General features: G+C 32.5%; 1 protein-coding gene across 5 annotated transcripts in view; it reads left to right on the plus strand.

The window, feature by feature from the left end:
* The first annotated feature begins 242 nt into the window (after positions 1–242).
* Positions 243–16,760, plus strand: part of Ca-beta (Ca2+-channel-protein-beta-subunit) — a 335,906-nt gene continuing 319,388 nt past the window's right edge. For 4 of the 5 annotated variants that reach the window (XM_064047435.1, XM_064047436.1, XM_064047437.1 and 1 more), the window contains exon 1: positions 243–844. In XM_064047435.1, the coding sequence (XP_063903505.1) occupies positions 776–844 (69 nt within the window). In that variant the 5' untranslated portion in view covers positions 243–775. The remainder of the gene's footprint in view (positions 845–16,760) is intronic. The other variant, XM_064047440.1, reaches the window with a different exon arrangement.

The following is a 16,760-nucleotide window of genomic DNA, read 5'->3' on the forward strand; positions in this document are numbered from 1 at the left end:
AAAAATAAACTGACTTATCTCCGAGATATAGGCCGAAAAAACATACCCTTAAACAAGGTCATCGTGTTGCCGTCTTTTTTCGCGGCACTGGCGGCCCGTCGCGCCGTCCTTTTCTCACATGTACGGCAAAACGGGCTACCCTGGTACAATCCTGTGAATCGATAAACAGACGCTGCTGACGTAAGCGTCGTTCAAAGACACGGCGCCCTCCGGAAATTCGCGAAATTCCACGATGTCGCAGGTGGTGTACTGATTGACATTTCTTCATGCGGGTGCTGTGCAACTTATTTGCGATATTTACAAAAAAATACACTGACTTTTGTGCATCTCGTTGACTGACAGCTGCCGGGTTCGGCCGGTTTTGGTGGTTTGTGCAGGAATCGCGAAAAACGATTCGAGGACCGGCCTCGATGATACACCTAGATATTATCAGATTTTCTTTTGATAACCCAAAATAATGCACCTGGCGGTGAGAACAGGCCTGGAATGAGCCACCGAGAGCCGTAAGTAACCCTTGGGGCTGGTCCTGGGCCGCTTTCCCGACTCGAACTCGTCGGGAAAAATATAGGTCAGTCCTGGCGATTTCTATGAAAATATTTGGGAAAGTTCAGGGACGGCCTTGGTGAGGCGCGATATGCGATAAAACGATGTCGTTCACCTGTCGTGAACAATAAAGACGTTAAAATAGTTTGTGTTTTCGATCCGATTGATGTGAACATAACCTTTATGATGATCGTGTAGACACCAACCAGGAACAACATGGTCTAACAGGGCCATGACATCTCGTCAACCTTCTACCATTGTAGACTGCCAGGGGACAATCACCCCTCACCTTGCTACACAGGTGAGTCAATCGCTATAGCGAATATACGAGGGTAATTTGAAAATTTTGACCCGAAAAAAACTACTTTTAACTTTGGACTTGGTATATGTACCCAACATGTCCCATGCCTATCCGACTAATTAACGATACACCACAAAAACCACTTTCATTGATTATCTCAAAATAGCAGCCATAGTTCCCAATCCACAGTTAATTTTAGGCCCATCCATCGTTTCCATTTTTTATACACACTCGTGACACAACTTGTCCAAAATTTACGAAGTAGTGGTTGTACACTTGTTCACCAACCTACGTATCTGTATGTCGAAAGTGGTCTTTCCCTTAAAGTTTACAGTGTCTAACATAGAATGGTATTTTTGTGTGTCACAAGGATCGCGTGCTAGATTCGAATTTTTTTTTATTAGGTGTGCCACAAGGCTGAGTACCGGGGCCACATTTATTTATAATTTTTATTATTGAATTGCAGGTAAACGCAGTACTTTTTATCTCTGCCGGTTTAGATTAATAAATTGATTCTAAATACCCATCGCACTCAATCGATCAAGCTGACTTTTACCGCAGAAAATATGTTTAAGCGAAATATTTTGCACATTTACGCTATACTTGTTCCTAGAAATTGAACTATCGGAGTTCCCGGCTTATTCTCTGTGTCATAATCACGGTAATTATGGGTTCAACAACATGTACTTTTAAATTTATAACGAAGGCCAGTTCAGGCAAAATATGCAGATGCACTGACGGTTCCAGCTTTTTATATAGGATGTTTCATCGTAACTGGTCAGTCTAATTAACTGATACTATTGGCTAAAAAGTCTATGTAATCTTATTTTAATATCATCATATTTTGTTCAAAATAAATGGATTTTTAGTGCTATCCTTTGGTACCTATTTTTTGTAATATATGAAGTTTAAAAATATCTATCAACAAAACTAACGAGTCCAACAAAACAACAGTTAATTAATGAATTTCCTGCATTAAAACTAATCATCCAACTGTATGCATATGTAGGGAACACTGGAGACAAAGGATCAGCTTCGTTCTCAAATCCTTCTTTTCTAAATATTTCTAGAGTTTCTAAAGCGTCTAGAAATTAACGACTAGCTAAGTGTTTTGACCAATCTTTTATATACTGATCAAATAATTGGGCAACATTTGAGTTTTCGATTCTCCCAAATGCTCACAATTATATTGTCATGCAAACTATAAAAATATAGATACCTATGTTCATTTCAGGTATATTTTTTTCTAAAAATTTTTTGTAATTTGTTGTAAACTTGCTACTGCAATTGAAAAAAGTGGTCTAATACAGTTTTTTTGACTAATTATAAAATTTCGCTTTGGAAAATTTTATTTATTTTATGATAACTCTCTATAACTAAAAAAAAATTTGGTCGAAGCTTGCTTCGACAGAACTTCCCTCGCATCAAAAATACAGTGAAATATATATAGCATTTTCGAATTGAGTTTTTTCTTTACACAATTTTGTGATGACGTCATCAACATTTTTGCAAGGACACGTATATCAACTTGGATTGGTGCAGTGTAATCCTAAAAATAACAGTATTCTATTCCCAAAATTTTCTGGGAAAATGTCACCCTGTGTAAGCAAATTTAAAAAATATGAATGCAATGATAAATTACAAGTACATATAGACTGATCATATTTTGCACATTTTAGATAGGATTTATTCGACAAAATTCTGAAATGACGTCATCAATTTTTTGGGGTGGATATACATATACATTTTGATCAAAAAGTTACCATGCTTACCATAACTAAAAAACCTCTGCACGATTTCAAAGTATTCATTCAGTTTTACAATTCTTGATTTAAACAATAAAATAAATTGATTCAGTCATTAATTTTTTGAGACACCCTGTATAAACAAATCTAAAATATTAATGCAGTTATAAATCTCAAGTTTAGGCTCATCATATTTTGCACATTTAAGCTAGGATTTTTTCAGCAATATTTTGAGGTGACGTCATCATTTTTTTTAAGGTGGATAAAATAAAACTACATGTGTAGGACTATGTTCTTTTACATAATTTAAACTCCAATTACTATGTACAATTTTTTGTGAAATAATTGTGATGAAAATCATGGAGGATTCATAACCTACGACTACAGAAGTACATATGTGATTTCATAAAATTTTGATAACTTTAAATACGCAATATAATGAGCCAATATCATCAAATTGTTTCTGGGATGATTAGACAAATTTGGGTTAGCATTTTATTATCTACACGATGCCCCTAAAAATCGGGACAGACGACAGATAGAGTGAAATGGGAAACCACTTTTTTCGTACACTATGGGACATGAAACGTCAAGAAAATATAGAAGCAGTCAGTCGCCAGATGGACTTTAAAGACAGTAGCCAGCTTAAAAGAATGATGATAATATAATAATAAGATAAGGTTAGTCCCATTTAAAAATCAAAAATTAGGAAAAAAAGTCAGAGACCAAAGTCCTATTAGTATGTGTTTTGTTTTTGAAACATATCACAGAACTTGGTTTTATTAAATAGAACACTATGTATTTTTAAATATTTTGATCCCTTCTTAGGTTTTATAACCGTGCTTTATTTTTGAAATTCAGAAGCGACGTTGCCACGTTATTCCAATTTTCTTGAATTTCATTACCAATGCAAGGGTTACAAAAATCGCAATAATTTTTTTGTGAAGATGTGTGTTGCAAGATTTTATGAAGAGATAAATAGAGGTAACTGTGCACTTCGTTGTGGTGTCAATTAAATCAAATTTTAATATACAGAGTGTTCATAAAAATGTAAAACCTTACAATTTCAATTTTTTTCAAACAGAACACTTGTATATTATTACTGCATTGTATTCTATTTTTTTGATCTTTTTTTAAATGTCCTTGTGTTTCTCAAAAAAATTAAAAATTTGATAATAACTATACTAAGTAACATGGAAATCAGAACACCCAGTAATAGTAAGAATATTTTGTATACATGTGTATATGATAAGTAAACGATGGTGGGTGGGCGAGGCTAGCAGCTATTTTCTAAGATAAGATTGATTTTGGTAAATGACACACCCCTTAAGAAAAAAAAGGGCGGGTAGGCGGGGGAAGTATCTGCCACAATAATTAAGATACTCTCCGAAACTACGGTAAAAATAATAAAAAAAAACAACAGTTTTTTGTCCTTCGAACACTTCGAAAATTAGCCATTTTTTATGAATTTAGATTTGTAGGAGTCATTTTCGGTTCCATTTCTTCGAAAATTCCAACAATTTTACCAGAATCGATCAAATGAAAAAATGCCAATTTTCGAGGCAAAAAGAAAGCATTATCAAACCAAATTTTTCGAAAAGTTTAGTCCAGGGGCATTAATACGTTCCGTTTTTCAAATAAGCGGTCAAGATTTATATCCCAAAATCTTTTTAAACATTTTAAAGGAACTTTTCAGAAATCTCAAATTTCTCCTCCACCGTATACATTTTTTCAGCGTTTTTCAAGCATGAATCGGAAATTACTCAAAGACGTCCTATAGATTTCAACTGGTTCTTGTAGATCACAACTTTGAGCTTCATTTCATCAAAAATTCCAATAATTTTTCCAAAATTGATAAAATTAAAAATTCATTTCAAACAGAATTTTTCGAAAATTTTGGTCTGGAACCATCAACACGGTATGTTTTTGAATCATGTCAAATTTTAATAATTTACTTCTACTGCCGTAATAACCATGTATATCAAAAATTATTAAAATATGCTTACAATATTAGGTGTTCTGATTTCCATGTCACTGAGTCTACTTCAAACATGGAAAATACTTAAAAAATGTCGCATCAAAATTTCAAAAATAAACCGTGGTTATAAACTCCAAGAACGTAACAGTCAGAATAAGTAAAAATATATAAAGTGTTCTGTTTAAAAAAAAGTTAAAAGTTGTGTGTTACGCCTTAACAGTAGAACACTCCGCTCTGTTAAAAATAAACTTAGTGTACGGTCCGCAAATAACCGTACAACTTTAGCCTTTAACTGTGTCCTATTTCTAATAACTAAGAACATCTTGAGGACTCTAGTGACTCACCCTGTATATTGTCCAGTTGTTCTGTGGTAACTTTGACGTAATTTGCTGCACTAGTTAACTGGAAACACCCTGTATCTATTGATGTTTAACTTTTAACTTATGTAATATTAAAACCAAAAACTACTGTACAGGGTGTGGCAAAAATGAAAACAAAAGCAGTCAGTTTTAAATAGCTCCACTTGAAACATCACAGAAAATTGTCTTTAAAAATTTTTCTTGGTTCATATCTACGTGACATAGCGTAACTATTCATACATTATTTCTAAACAAAAAAGGTCTCATAATAAATTCATGGGGGATGCGTACTTTCAGTTAACAAAATCTAAATTCTAAATTTTTGATTAACTTTCGACTGTCAGTAAAAGCATGCATTAATTTTTGCATAGTCACTGACTTCAACACATGATAATAAGGCTTTTAAAATTAGATCAAAAATTTTGGTAAGCTTTTTTGTTTTCTAAAAAGCAAAGAAACTGATGGTTCGAAAATTCTCGACTCCTGATATTAGTTGAAGAATTTGGACCATTCTCAAGGACTGTCGAAATTTTACTAACCTTTTCGAAGCTCGATGATATAAGAAGTATTTAATACACGCCTAAAGAGCAATGGAAGAGTTGATTTTTGCCGCTCTTGGTTCAGTTTTAAGAAGTTCAAGTTCTGCAAAAATTGCAACAAGAACTGTTGTGAAATATTTTGCTCAATAGAACATGTGTCCGAAACTTGAACTCTCATTGTCTCTAAAAGTAAGCTTATCGTGTAAGTCGATAACTACAGGTCTGACAATTGTGGAAGAAGAACAGCTAAAATTTTCCCAAAGGAAAATTATCAGAAATATAGTAGATCTGGTAACCAAAAGAAACAAAATAAAAACTTGGTTGTTGGATAGGAAGAAAGGATAAGAATAAGAATAACCCAGTAAAAGCTGTAGTGGACTGGAGACTTGTACAAAATAGAACACGAGAAGAAAAGAGAACAAAAGATGGAAGAATCGACTACAAAACCACGTAAGAACTATGAAAATACAAAACAGGGGAGAGAAAACAAAATACAGAAAAAATGAAAACAAACTGTAGAAGTGCCTAAAGGAAAAAAAATCTAGGCTGACAGTAAATCAAAAAATCGAACTGATCGATCACGTCGAAATGGAACTAAAAGTTGTCTAACGAACTTTCCATTCAATTTTCAGTTGTATTTTCATCGATTTTTTTGATATCTTCTTCAGTTTACTTCATATGTTTAAAGTTTATCTTTGATTTTCAACTCAAATTTTCAAATTGACGGTGGTCGAAAATTTTATCAAATCTATCAATGAGAATTTTAAGTAACTTAGATGTGGCTGCAGTGTCCTTGATGCACTTCAAGGACCGATGAGGAAAACGAAGCATTGATATTCAGTTCAAAATTTTGAACCTACTTAAAACCCGTTCCACACTAGGTCGCGCATTTTTCACATCACCCTCGTATTCGATGATAGCTGGTAAACAACTCACTTGGTTTATGGGGTCGCCTACATGCCCGTAACCATACTTAACTTGATTGCAATGACTTTACTTTGATTCTTTGATTGCTCACTGGCACTCCTTATTGCTTGTAAATAAACTGTTTATTCCAGGTATCACAACATACATGTAGGATAATAACCGAGGAAAATCTAATGGTGATAGGAGGCACGATTACCATATATGCTATAATTATGGGGCTTGTAGCTTTTAACAAAACAATTTAAATTGAATATAATGAAGAGCCTCCAGACAATTTGCGATAATTGATGCGAATGTAGATTAGGTAGATACCTCAATTTTTGGTTTCAAACTTTTCGTTTGTGGTTTGTATTTTCTTAAATAACACGCTGCACAATAATGTTGTTGCAGATATTGTTAATCACGCAAACTAAACATAACAGTATTCTCAAGCTTCGTAATTAATGATAACAATAAATTGTTATCGCAGTGTGAATATTGAACAGTGCACACACACATGGCGTAGGAGAAGAATGGCACTAATTTCAAAATTTCTGAGGAACTTACAATTGCTTTCTCACGAATTATTGAATTAGGGAATGGCAGTGCCCATCTGTGGGTGGTAGTCTATTTTATTTTGCAATTTATTGAATTTAATGTTTATGTTAGGTTTAGAAATAATAGTCTTGTTATTATGCAATGTGAAAAAACTAGTTCAGAAACGTCCTGATTGTTACAGAAATAACAAAGAAAAACACATTAGTCTGGTTTTGCTATTTTTGCTAGTTCTGAGATCTGAGTTTCATTCTAACAAGTCCACTGAATGGACAGATAAAAAAGTGGTAAGTTTTGTGTAGTCCCATACGTTCTACATCTGATGGATTTTTGGTGGCTCTTATTTAATAGTTTGTCGATCTCTCCAGCACAGTAGTTGATGGAGTAGACTCAATTACTAAACTTAGCCATATTCCGTTATATATCTTGTTACAAATATCACGACACCATATTAATAACTTACGTCGTCTACTCTAAGGTTATAATTCAATTAAAATAACCTTAAAATTAGATTAGCGTGAAATTTATTGCAAAGTGCCAGTGGGCACATGTCCCACCATGGGTTTAAGATTTATTACACAGCTGAACCGCTCTGTAATATTTTTTATGTAGAAAATAAGATGCAAACCTCATTTCGAGAAGGTACTTTTCAGGTTCTATTAGTGTTATACTCGTATTTTAACAACGAAGTCGGTTAAGTCAAATATTTTATTACCACTCTCGATACTAATTTTGATATTTTTAATAAATGATGAACATGAGAACGCAATAAATTATATTATTTGATTACGACTAGGTTTCTATTTTCCAGCACATATACAAATCACCGAAGTAGTTCCGAGATATCCGTTCGATCGCCTATACCAGATTTGATTATATCCAGTACATAACTCTTTTCAAACAAAATTAATCATTTGTTTGCGGTCCCGATGTTCTTTTTTGTTATCGACTTTCAGTTCGATGATTAATTAAAAATGTGTAATTTGTAATTTGTACCACAAGTGTTAATCTATTCATTACTGAGAGGTGTGGCTGTTCAGTTTTAAAGCAACTTTATCATTTTTATTGGTCATTGTGACGTGAAAGAAACGTGACTTGGACGAGAGCTTCTTTGTTGATCAAAAAGAGTTACTACGATCTACACGAATTAAGTTTGCAGCAGAGCGTACAAACGAAGATCTCTCGAACAATGGAACAAGATACGAATTTTTCGAAATAATATTACATTTTATAAAATATCTAACATCACTTGGACGTGTACATTATGTGTTTTCTGTTTTTTGTGAAAATTACAAGTGTGATACAATTTTTCTGGACAAAAGCTTCAGTTTTATTCAGTGCCGATGCTAAAATAAGCGACTTCAAACAGAATATTGGATTTCAATGTATTTTTATGTCGGTATATCATTTTGACATTAGTGTTTAACTATTTTAAGATTCAAGTAAAGCGACGCGCAAACATTTGTTGATTCTGAATAAGAAATAAATATAGAAATGAATGCGGCTGAAGAAAATGCTTTGATTAGAATGACGGATTTAGCTAGATGTCATGTTTGAGTTAATGACCTTAATTTCTGTTTATTTTGTTGTGACTTACTCATAGCATCAGGGGCTTTCCCGCCATTTCGCTTAGATCTTGTAGCTATGTTTCAACATTGGACTAAAATTACGACGGGGCATTATAAGTATGCGGAAATAGAATTGTGTTCGAAACCTTATAAGAACAACTGCTGTTTTCAGATTTCGTCTGTGTTCTGGAGAGAACAGTTGTAATTAATGGAATAGAAATGTTTTTTAGGAGTTGTAAGTTATGAACTGCTACTGAAATGTTGCATTCGTAGTCTTTATCACTGGATATATAAAGGATATTTGTTTGTTTTTTGAAAGTCATACAATGTGGTAAAATACCTCGTAACACAATTTTTAAAGTAATTATTTAACTCGCATTTTGTTCCATGACAAATCTGGAACTAGGTATTGCCAAGAATTTGTAATTTGGTTTATGTGCAACATTTGCTGTTATTACTTGAACAATTAGTACATAACAACATAATTTATGCGTAATAAATTATACAAGTGCTAACGGAGTCCAAAGTATTAAATAATCAGAATGGCCAGTCACATAAAGTGCAGTTATAAGCTATTTATTTGTTACGGTCGGTGGGAGGCCGCAAATATTTAAACAACATTATTTTGCCAAAAAAGTGTGGGAAAATGTAACTAGTTAATTCATTTTTGAAAATAAATTGTCTTAAGGAAATGGAAACTATTGGAAAATAAGCTGTTATTTTTTAACTCAACGTATGCCTGCCTACTACATAGTAAACCGTCTCTCAATGTGTAGTGTAATATTGTGCTTCTGGATTTTGTTTTGATTTCTAATTAAACTTATCCTAAATCTTCAACATAAAAAAAACCGTTTACACTTGTCGCTGAATTAATCATTTTATCTTCCACCGTCTACCAACTACCATGCGTATACCTACTCGAGTAATGTTAGTAGCACACATTTATTCATTTTTTAAGAGATAATTACAACAAGTATTTCATACATAACCTCAACCTTCTTTTTTAACCTTGGTAGTAAAAGTTGAACTTCAATACCTCTAAACAAGTCGGCAATTGCATGCTCCATGGCTACTAGTCCAAAAAATGTATTATCCAAAGAGTGTGTAATGTGGGTTTACACATTTTAATTTCTTTGCTGAATTTAATGAGTCTAGAAAAACAAAAAATATCCAGTGCTATTTGTAACGAATTTTCTCCATCTGTAAAGCACAACCAATGTAAAACGTGCAAAATCTAAAACTAGTATGACTTCTGAATACATCATTTTTGCACTCTTTTCTGAGAAATAAAAAGAAATATTTATCAAAAAATTTTCCATTTATATCAAGACTTAATTTTAAAGCAAATATATTTTTTGGGTATTTTAGGTACAACATTGTTATTAACAGACGAACAAGAGGGTGGATATTAAAAATTTTGAAATTATTACGTTTTGTTGGAGTCACTAAAAATACTTTTTGTTTAAAAAGTTTAACCAGAACTGTGCACTATTTAGCCTAAGAATTTCTCATTTAATGCCACACGTTTAAAAAAAAAGGAACTAGTGTTAGCTATGTACCATAGCAGTGCTAATATCCTTAATGGCGTTAATTCAACCTTCTTTCCAAATAGAGTTTTATCAACCCTCTTCAGTTAGTTTCATTTTTTGTGAAGTTTTTTCTGAAGTTTTTTATCACTTTTTTACTTTTTTTGTCGCGTTTTTGGGTCTTTTTATAGCTTTTTTATCATCTTTTCTAGTGGCCTTTTTTGTCAGTTTTTCTAGTGGCCTTTTTTGTTACTTTATTACAGTCCCCTTTTTTGTTGCCCTTTCTCTGGATTTTTTGTCTTTTTTTGTTGCATTTTTGGGGATTTTTGTTTTTTTGTCATTTTTGTTGTTTTTGTAAGTTTTTGTTCTTGCGTTTTTTTCTTTTTTTTTCTTTTTTGGTTTTTTTACTCACCTCTTTTTTGTTGCGGTTTCGGGGACTTCTGTTGCGTTTTTTGTTTTTTTTGTTTTATTTTTCTTCTTGCGTTTTTCTTTCATCTTTTTTTTTGTCCTCTGGGTGGACTTTTTGGGTTTTTTTTAAGTTTCTTGTCACTTTTTTCGACTACCCTCATTTAGTTGCATTTTTTTGTCGCACTTTTTTGGCCTCCTTTTTTAGTCACTTTTTTACTGCTTTTTTCTCAGTTTTATGGGTCTTTATTAACAGAAGAACAAGTGACTGGTTATTAAAAAGTTTACATTTTGTTAGTCAATAAAAATACTTTTTATTTCAAAAGGTTTACAATAATTGGGTACTGTTTACAATAAGTTCTCATTTAATACCATACGTTTGAAAAAACAAAAAGGAACTAAATTTAGATGTGTACCATAGCAATTCTCATATCGTTAACGGCGTTGATTAAACCTTCTTTCCAAATAGAGTTTTATCAACCCTCCTCAGTTATTAGTCTCATTTTTGTGGCCTTTTCTGACCTTTTTTGTCACTTTGTTTACTTTTTTTTGTCGCGTTTTTGTTCTTTTTTTATAGGATTTCTGTTACTTTTTCTAGTGACCTTTTTTGTTACTATATATAGTCTTCTTTTTTGTCGCACTTTTTCTAGATTTTTTCTCTTTTTTTGTTGCATTTTTTGGGGACTTGTTGGCGTTTTTGTTTTTTTTTAATAGGTTTTTTGTCACTCTTTTGTAGTCTCCTCTTTTGCCGCACTTTTTTTTTTATTTTTTGTCACCTAATTTTTTTGTTGCATTTTTGTTTTTTTTCGTCATTTTTTGTCTTCGCGTCTTTTCTTCTTTTTTTTCTCACCTCTTCTTCTTTGACTTCTCTCTTTTAATCGAATTTTCTTGTCGCACTTTTTCGCCTCCGTTTTTAGTCACTTTTTTACTGCCTTTTTTTCAGTTTTATGGGTCTTTTATCCTTTGTTTTCGCATTTTTTGTCGCCTTTATAGAATATAAATATATATAGAAAGCTTTTTTAATTTCGCTTTTTCATTGCCTTGGTCACTTTTTGTAGTCGTTTTTTAATTAATTTTTCTTTTATGTGGCGTTTTTTGTCCTCTTTTTTTGTTGCATTTTTTGTGACCTTTTGTTGTCGGTTTTTTTGATTGGCTTCTTTTAGTCGCATTTCTTTTTCGTGTTTTTAGTTCTTTTTTAATAACTTTTTTCGGTTTTTTGTCCAATGTTTTTGAATTTTTTGTAGCCTTCTTAGTGGAGATTTGGTCGTTTTTTGATTTTATTTTCTTTTTTTTGTCGCTTTTTGTAGCCGTTTTTTTTTACTCTTTTTTTAGCCGCCACTAGGTATTTGTTGCATTTTATTAGTCTTTTTTTGTTGGGTGTTTTTGCCTTTTTTGTCATTATTTGTACTTGGCTTTTTTTGTTGATAATTTTGTCCTTCGTTTTTTGTAATCTTTTTATGGACTTTTTGCCGTTTTTTTTTGTTTTATTTTATATGAGCTCTTTTCAGTTAGTCGCATTTTTTGTAACATTTTCTGACGGTTTTTTGTCACTTTTTTGTGAATTTTTTTGTTTTTGGGTCTTTTTATCGCCGTTTTGTCAGTTACCTTTTTTGCCATTTTGTGTAGTCTTCTTTTCTGTCGAATTTTTGTGCTTTTTATTACTTCGTTAATCGTCTCTTTTATTGCATTTTTGGAATTTTTTTGTTGTGTTTTTTGTTTTCTATCATCATTTTTTGTACTCGCGGTTTTTTCTAATCTTTTTTTATGAACTTTTTTTGTCGCATTTTTGGGTGTTTTTTTGGGCTTTTTTGTCACTTTTTGTTGTCACTTTTTCTAGTCACCTTATTTGCCATTTTGTGTAGTCCGCTTTTTGTCGAATTTTTGTGTTTTTGTTACTTTATTAGTGGTCTCCTTTATTGCATTTTTTGGGACTTTTTTATTATTATTATTATTGTTTTTTATGGTAATTTTTTTTACTCCCCTCTTAATATAGCATTTTTTTTGTAGCACTTTTTGGCCGTCTTTTTTAGTCACTTTTTTAGTGTCCTTTTTGTAACTTTTGTAGATCTTTTTCTTTGTTTGTTTTCGCATCCATTGTCTTTTTTGTTATCACTTTTTAGCAGTCACTTTTTTTTTGTTGCATTTTTTTGTGATCTCCTCTTGTCGCCCTTTTTTGACTCCCTTCTTTATGTTTTCGCATTTTTTGCTTCCTTTTTGCTGGACTGTTTATCCTTTTTTGATTCTCTTTTTTCGTCAATTTTTGTAGCTGTTTTTAATTATTTTTTGATTACCTCTTTTTTATTGCATTTTTTGAGACTTTTTTTGTTGTGAGTGTGTTTGTCTTTTTTTTTAATCTTTTATACTCGCCTTTTTTTTTGCTGACTTTTTTTATCACCTTTTTGTCACTTTCACTAGTCGCCTTTTTTGTCACTCCGTGTAGTTTCCTTTTTTGTAGCATTTTTTGTGACTTTTCTTGCTTTTCTGACACTTTTTTTCTCGTTTTCTTTTTGGTCACTTTTTCGTGGTTGCCTTTTTTTCGTATTTTTGTGGAATTAATTTGTGGCGCTTTTTTATCCTCTTTTTTGTAGAATTGTTTGGTCACGTTTTTCTAGCCACTTTTTTGTGGCCCGTTTTTGGCTTTATTTTGTTTTTTGTCTCATTTTTTATCGTTTTGCCTGTCCTTACTACAAAGTTAATGGTCACAAAATTTTATTATCAAGAACTCACTAGAAACACACCTACAGAATTTTTCTTTACCTATAGTTTGACAATCCATACCTGGGTTTTTTGGGAGTCATGAGAAAAAAATTAAATTGCAAAATCAAATTTTATAATTTATCTAAAAACTGGATTTGTTTGATTGTACTTCGGGGATGACGGAAAATTCTAAAAAAAATGTATACTAATTTTTTATAAACATAATAAATTAATAACTTTGTTTGTTGTAAGGGAAATAGTAATGGACAAACGAAACATGAACTAAACAGTAAGGTTAGCAGTGGCGGCTCGTGACCTTTTGAAATGGGGGGACACAACTTGATTGATGAGTTAAATATGAAGAAACAAGTTGTTATTACCAATTAATAAAGGAAATTGTGTGACGGAAATAAATACAAAAATCCATTCAATAAAATTAAAAAAGTATTTGTCGACATACCTTCGTGTTAAAGATCATCCACGCCAGTATTAATGCAGGGCGATGGTTTTAACTCATTACTGAGGAGAGACACAAAACAAAACAATTTAATACTATAACACTTTTTTTATTTATAAATCAGGGGTGGCTCTCCATAAAATTTTTCACTAAAATTTTGCCGTCGTGACACAGGACGAATAGTCAACCGAATTCATTATTTTTATTTAAAATCAAACAATTTCTCTCGCGCAAAATGAAAATTAAAACCCGCAATTGGGTTACTGGTGGAGGGCATTGTCGCAACAGGACCCGATTCCAGCCCAATACCGCGACTAGACGCACGGTTTCCATGGCAACGTTATAAACAAAACGTCTAAATAAGGCATGATTTGGTCTCCGTCTCCGCTTTCATTAGCATTTCATCAGCAGTAACATATCGTATATCCAAAACACAATATCTTGAGATGTAAGTTTTGATACATTTTATACAAGTGGAGCGAGATAAAAAAAATTTGTTTTGATAATAATTATGACAAAATAACTCTGCTCATAATAGTTATTTGTGGATTAGGGCCATAAAGAACAGAAAAATTTGGTTATGTGAGTGGTTTTGAGGATAGAAAATCGTTTTTCGTTGTTGGAGGGAAAGCCCTGCAGATTTGATAAAACCCAAAGTGCTACTTTGTTCCTCTACTTGGCAAAAAATTAATTACGATTAATCACAGTAATTACAAGTAAGTAATTAATGTGAACTACAAGGGCGGCTTCTGGATTTTGCGTATGCGTTCAACGACCGCTTTGATTATAATCAACTATAACCAGTTACCCTTCGTGCGTTAGAACATTGACGACTCTGAAAACCGAATCCGAAAAATTTCAAAAATATTTCTGTTGTCGAGAATCAGCGCCAACAAAATATTGGCTATCCATTCGATTCGTGTACGTGGTATTGCGCGCCAGACTGAGTGGAGTTATTTTTTTGTAAATAGTCTGTACCTGCGTCCTTACGCGTCTATATTGGTTTAGTAATGAACAGTAACATTTAGTTTTATTTAGACACGTAGAATATTTTTGCAGATTAATGTTTCCTGCCGTAAATTCCTTTTATTCGTCGCCAAGTATTTCTGTACTTAGCGTGGCGTAAGTCGTAAACATATTTACTTTCCGCCTCCCACTCCCGAAGCCAATCAAACTCGATCTTTATTGTGCTTAATAATTAATTACGATCGCCTGAAAACTGAAAATTTCCCTGAATTTATTATAAGTTTAGTGTTTTTAAGTTCGCACGTTATTCAAATTTCGTACTACTTCGCGTAAGCTTATCAATGCCTGAATAATAGCGTGACTACAATAATTGTATAAAAATATTGCCAAAATATGCTTATCGCAAAAATGCCTCACACAATGTTCATGTATGCCAAAATTGATAAGGGGGTCTTACGTTTCCGGAATAAATATCTAGCCTTGGAGTTACCACCGAATTAAATTTAATAATATTTCCGTCTCTGTGCGTAAATAATGCACATTGTTCAGATGCGATAAACGATGGAAATTAGCGTACGTCGATACGAGTATCAAGCCCACCGAGATAAATTTTGTCGGGTAGTAAGGAATAAATTTCGCAGCGGAGGCAAATTTTTTCACTGAATAATACCTACCTTGTGTTTACGTTCGAGATAAGGAACAGCGTCGACGTATTGCTCTTTCATTGCATGTACAGTCACTTTGTCACAAAAATAACATTTTTGTAGGATACGCACGTGTTTCTTATTCGTTCTAAATATAACAAATCTTTTTTGATCAGTCTTATTATTCTCTTTCTGGGCGCGTACAAGTAACTCGCTTTAATGGGAAATTATTTCGTTTGGTGAAGCCCAAAAATAATATTACGTTTGAAACTCTTTGTAAAAAATATCTTTACGTATGTGGCAGACAACACAAATAACCGGCTTTTATGAGAAGCAATTTATGGTTTAGTATTACGTGAATTTTTTAGTAAACGGTATTTACATGTCGACCGAATATCGTAAATAATTTGTTTGGTTCTATTATTTCGTCTAATTGCTCTACCTGTATTAAGCATTATTCTATTTAACATGTCTTTTTACGTTTTTGTATTATCTAATTTCTTCTTATTTCTAGTATTACGTTTTTACATCGTTCTTATCCAGTTGTATTGTCTTGCAACGTTATTTCCAAATCTTCTTGTTGCTTAGTTCATAATTTTACTTATACTAGAGAATAGTACTAAGTAAATTCACTTTCCTGTTTCTTAAAAAATCCTTGCTTTAATGTTCGATTTTATTAAAAATTTGTTACTGAAAAGTCGGTGTTTAGCATATCTGTCAAAAAGAAATTCGCCAGCTCCCAATGATTTTAATTTGTGTAAAAATTTTTAAAAAACAAAAAAATTAAAAATAAAGGCCGGCATTTTTGACATCTATTTAAATGCGGAAAACCAATTGTCGTGTCAAGTTAAGTTGGGCCAGGTCAGGTCAGGTCAGAAGTTTTGGAAAAATAAAAATCGACACAACGATGTAAAACTACCTAGAAAAGTAAAAAAAAATGGCACTCATGCTATTGGAAAGAGTTTCGCTCGCAGCGAAAGTACAATCAAATAAACCAAGTTTTTCTGAAAAAATATAAATATTACCTGTCACAATGTAAGAAAAAAAAGTGGCCCATGACGGGATCGAACTCGGGACCTTGACGTCATTAGCACTACATTCGAACCAGCTGAGTTAATAAGCACTTGCTTAACGTTGCTTTTATTTTGGTACGCAATGTTATACGATTTTGTTTTTTCTTTGCGAAAATCTGGATGCCGAGGATAAAAAATGAAGGCGGATTCATAAACCATTAGTACAGGAGGATGATTTTATAAAATTTAAATAGCGTTTAGTGTTCAATATTTTGAGGTGACGTCATCAAATTTTTGTAGTAAATTTGACAACAATCAGTTCAGGAAATTATCTGTCTAATAAATATCGACACAGAGGACAGGCATATGGAAACGGAAGACCTATTTTTTATTCTTTACGAGTCATGAAACGTCGAGAAACAATATTTTCTTAGTTTACGCACGGGAAGTAAAAGTCTAAAGTTATTTAGAGAGGTACATCCAAAGATTTTTCGTTTCTTGGATGAATTATAAAAATTGATTCTGAAAATTTTACTTTTTTTATGATAATACCTAGGT

Source organism: Zophobas morio, unplaced genomic scaffold, assembly GCF_036711695.1.
Source record: "Zophobas morio isolate AGI-343-1 ecotype UQ-CSIRO unplaced genomic scaffold, CSIRO_AGI_Zmor_V1 ptg000005l, whole genome shotgun sequence".
Taxonomy (NCBI): domain Eukaryota; kingdom Metazoa; phylum Arthropoda; class Insecta; order Coleoptera; family Tenebrionidae; genus Zophobas; species Zophobas morio.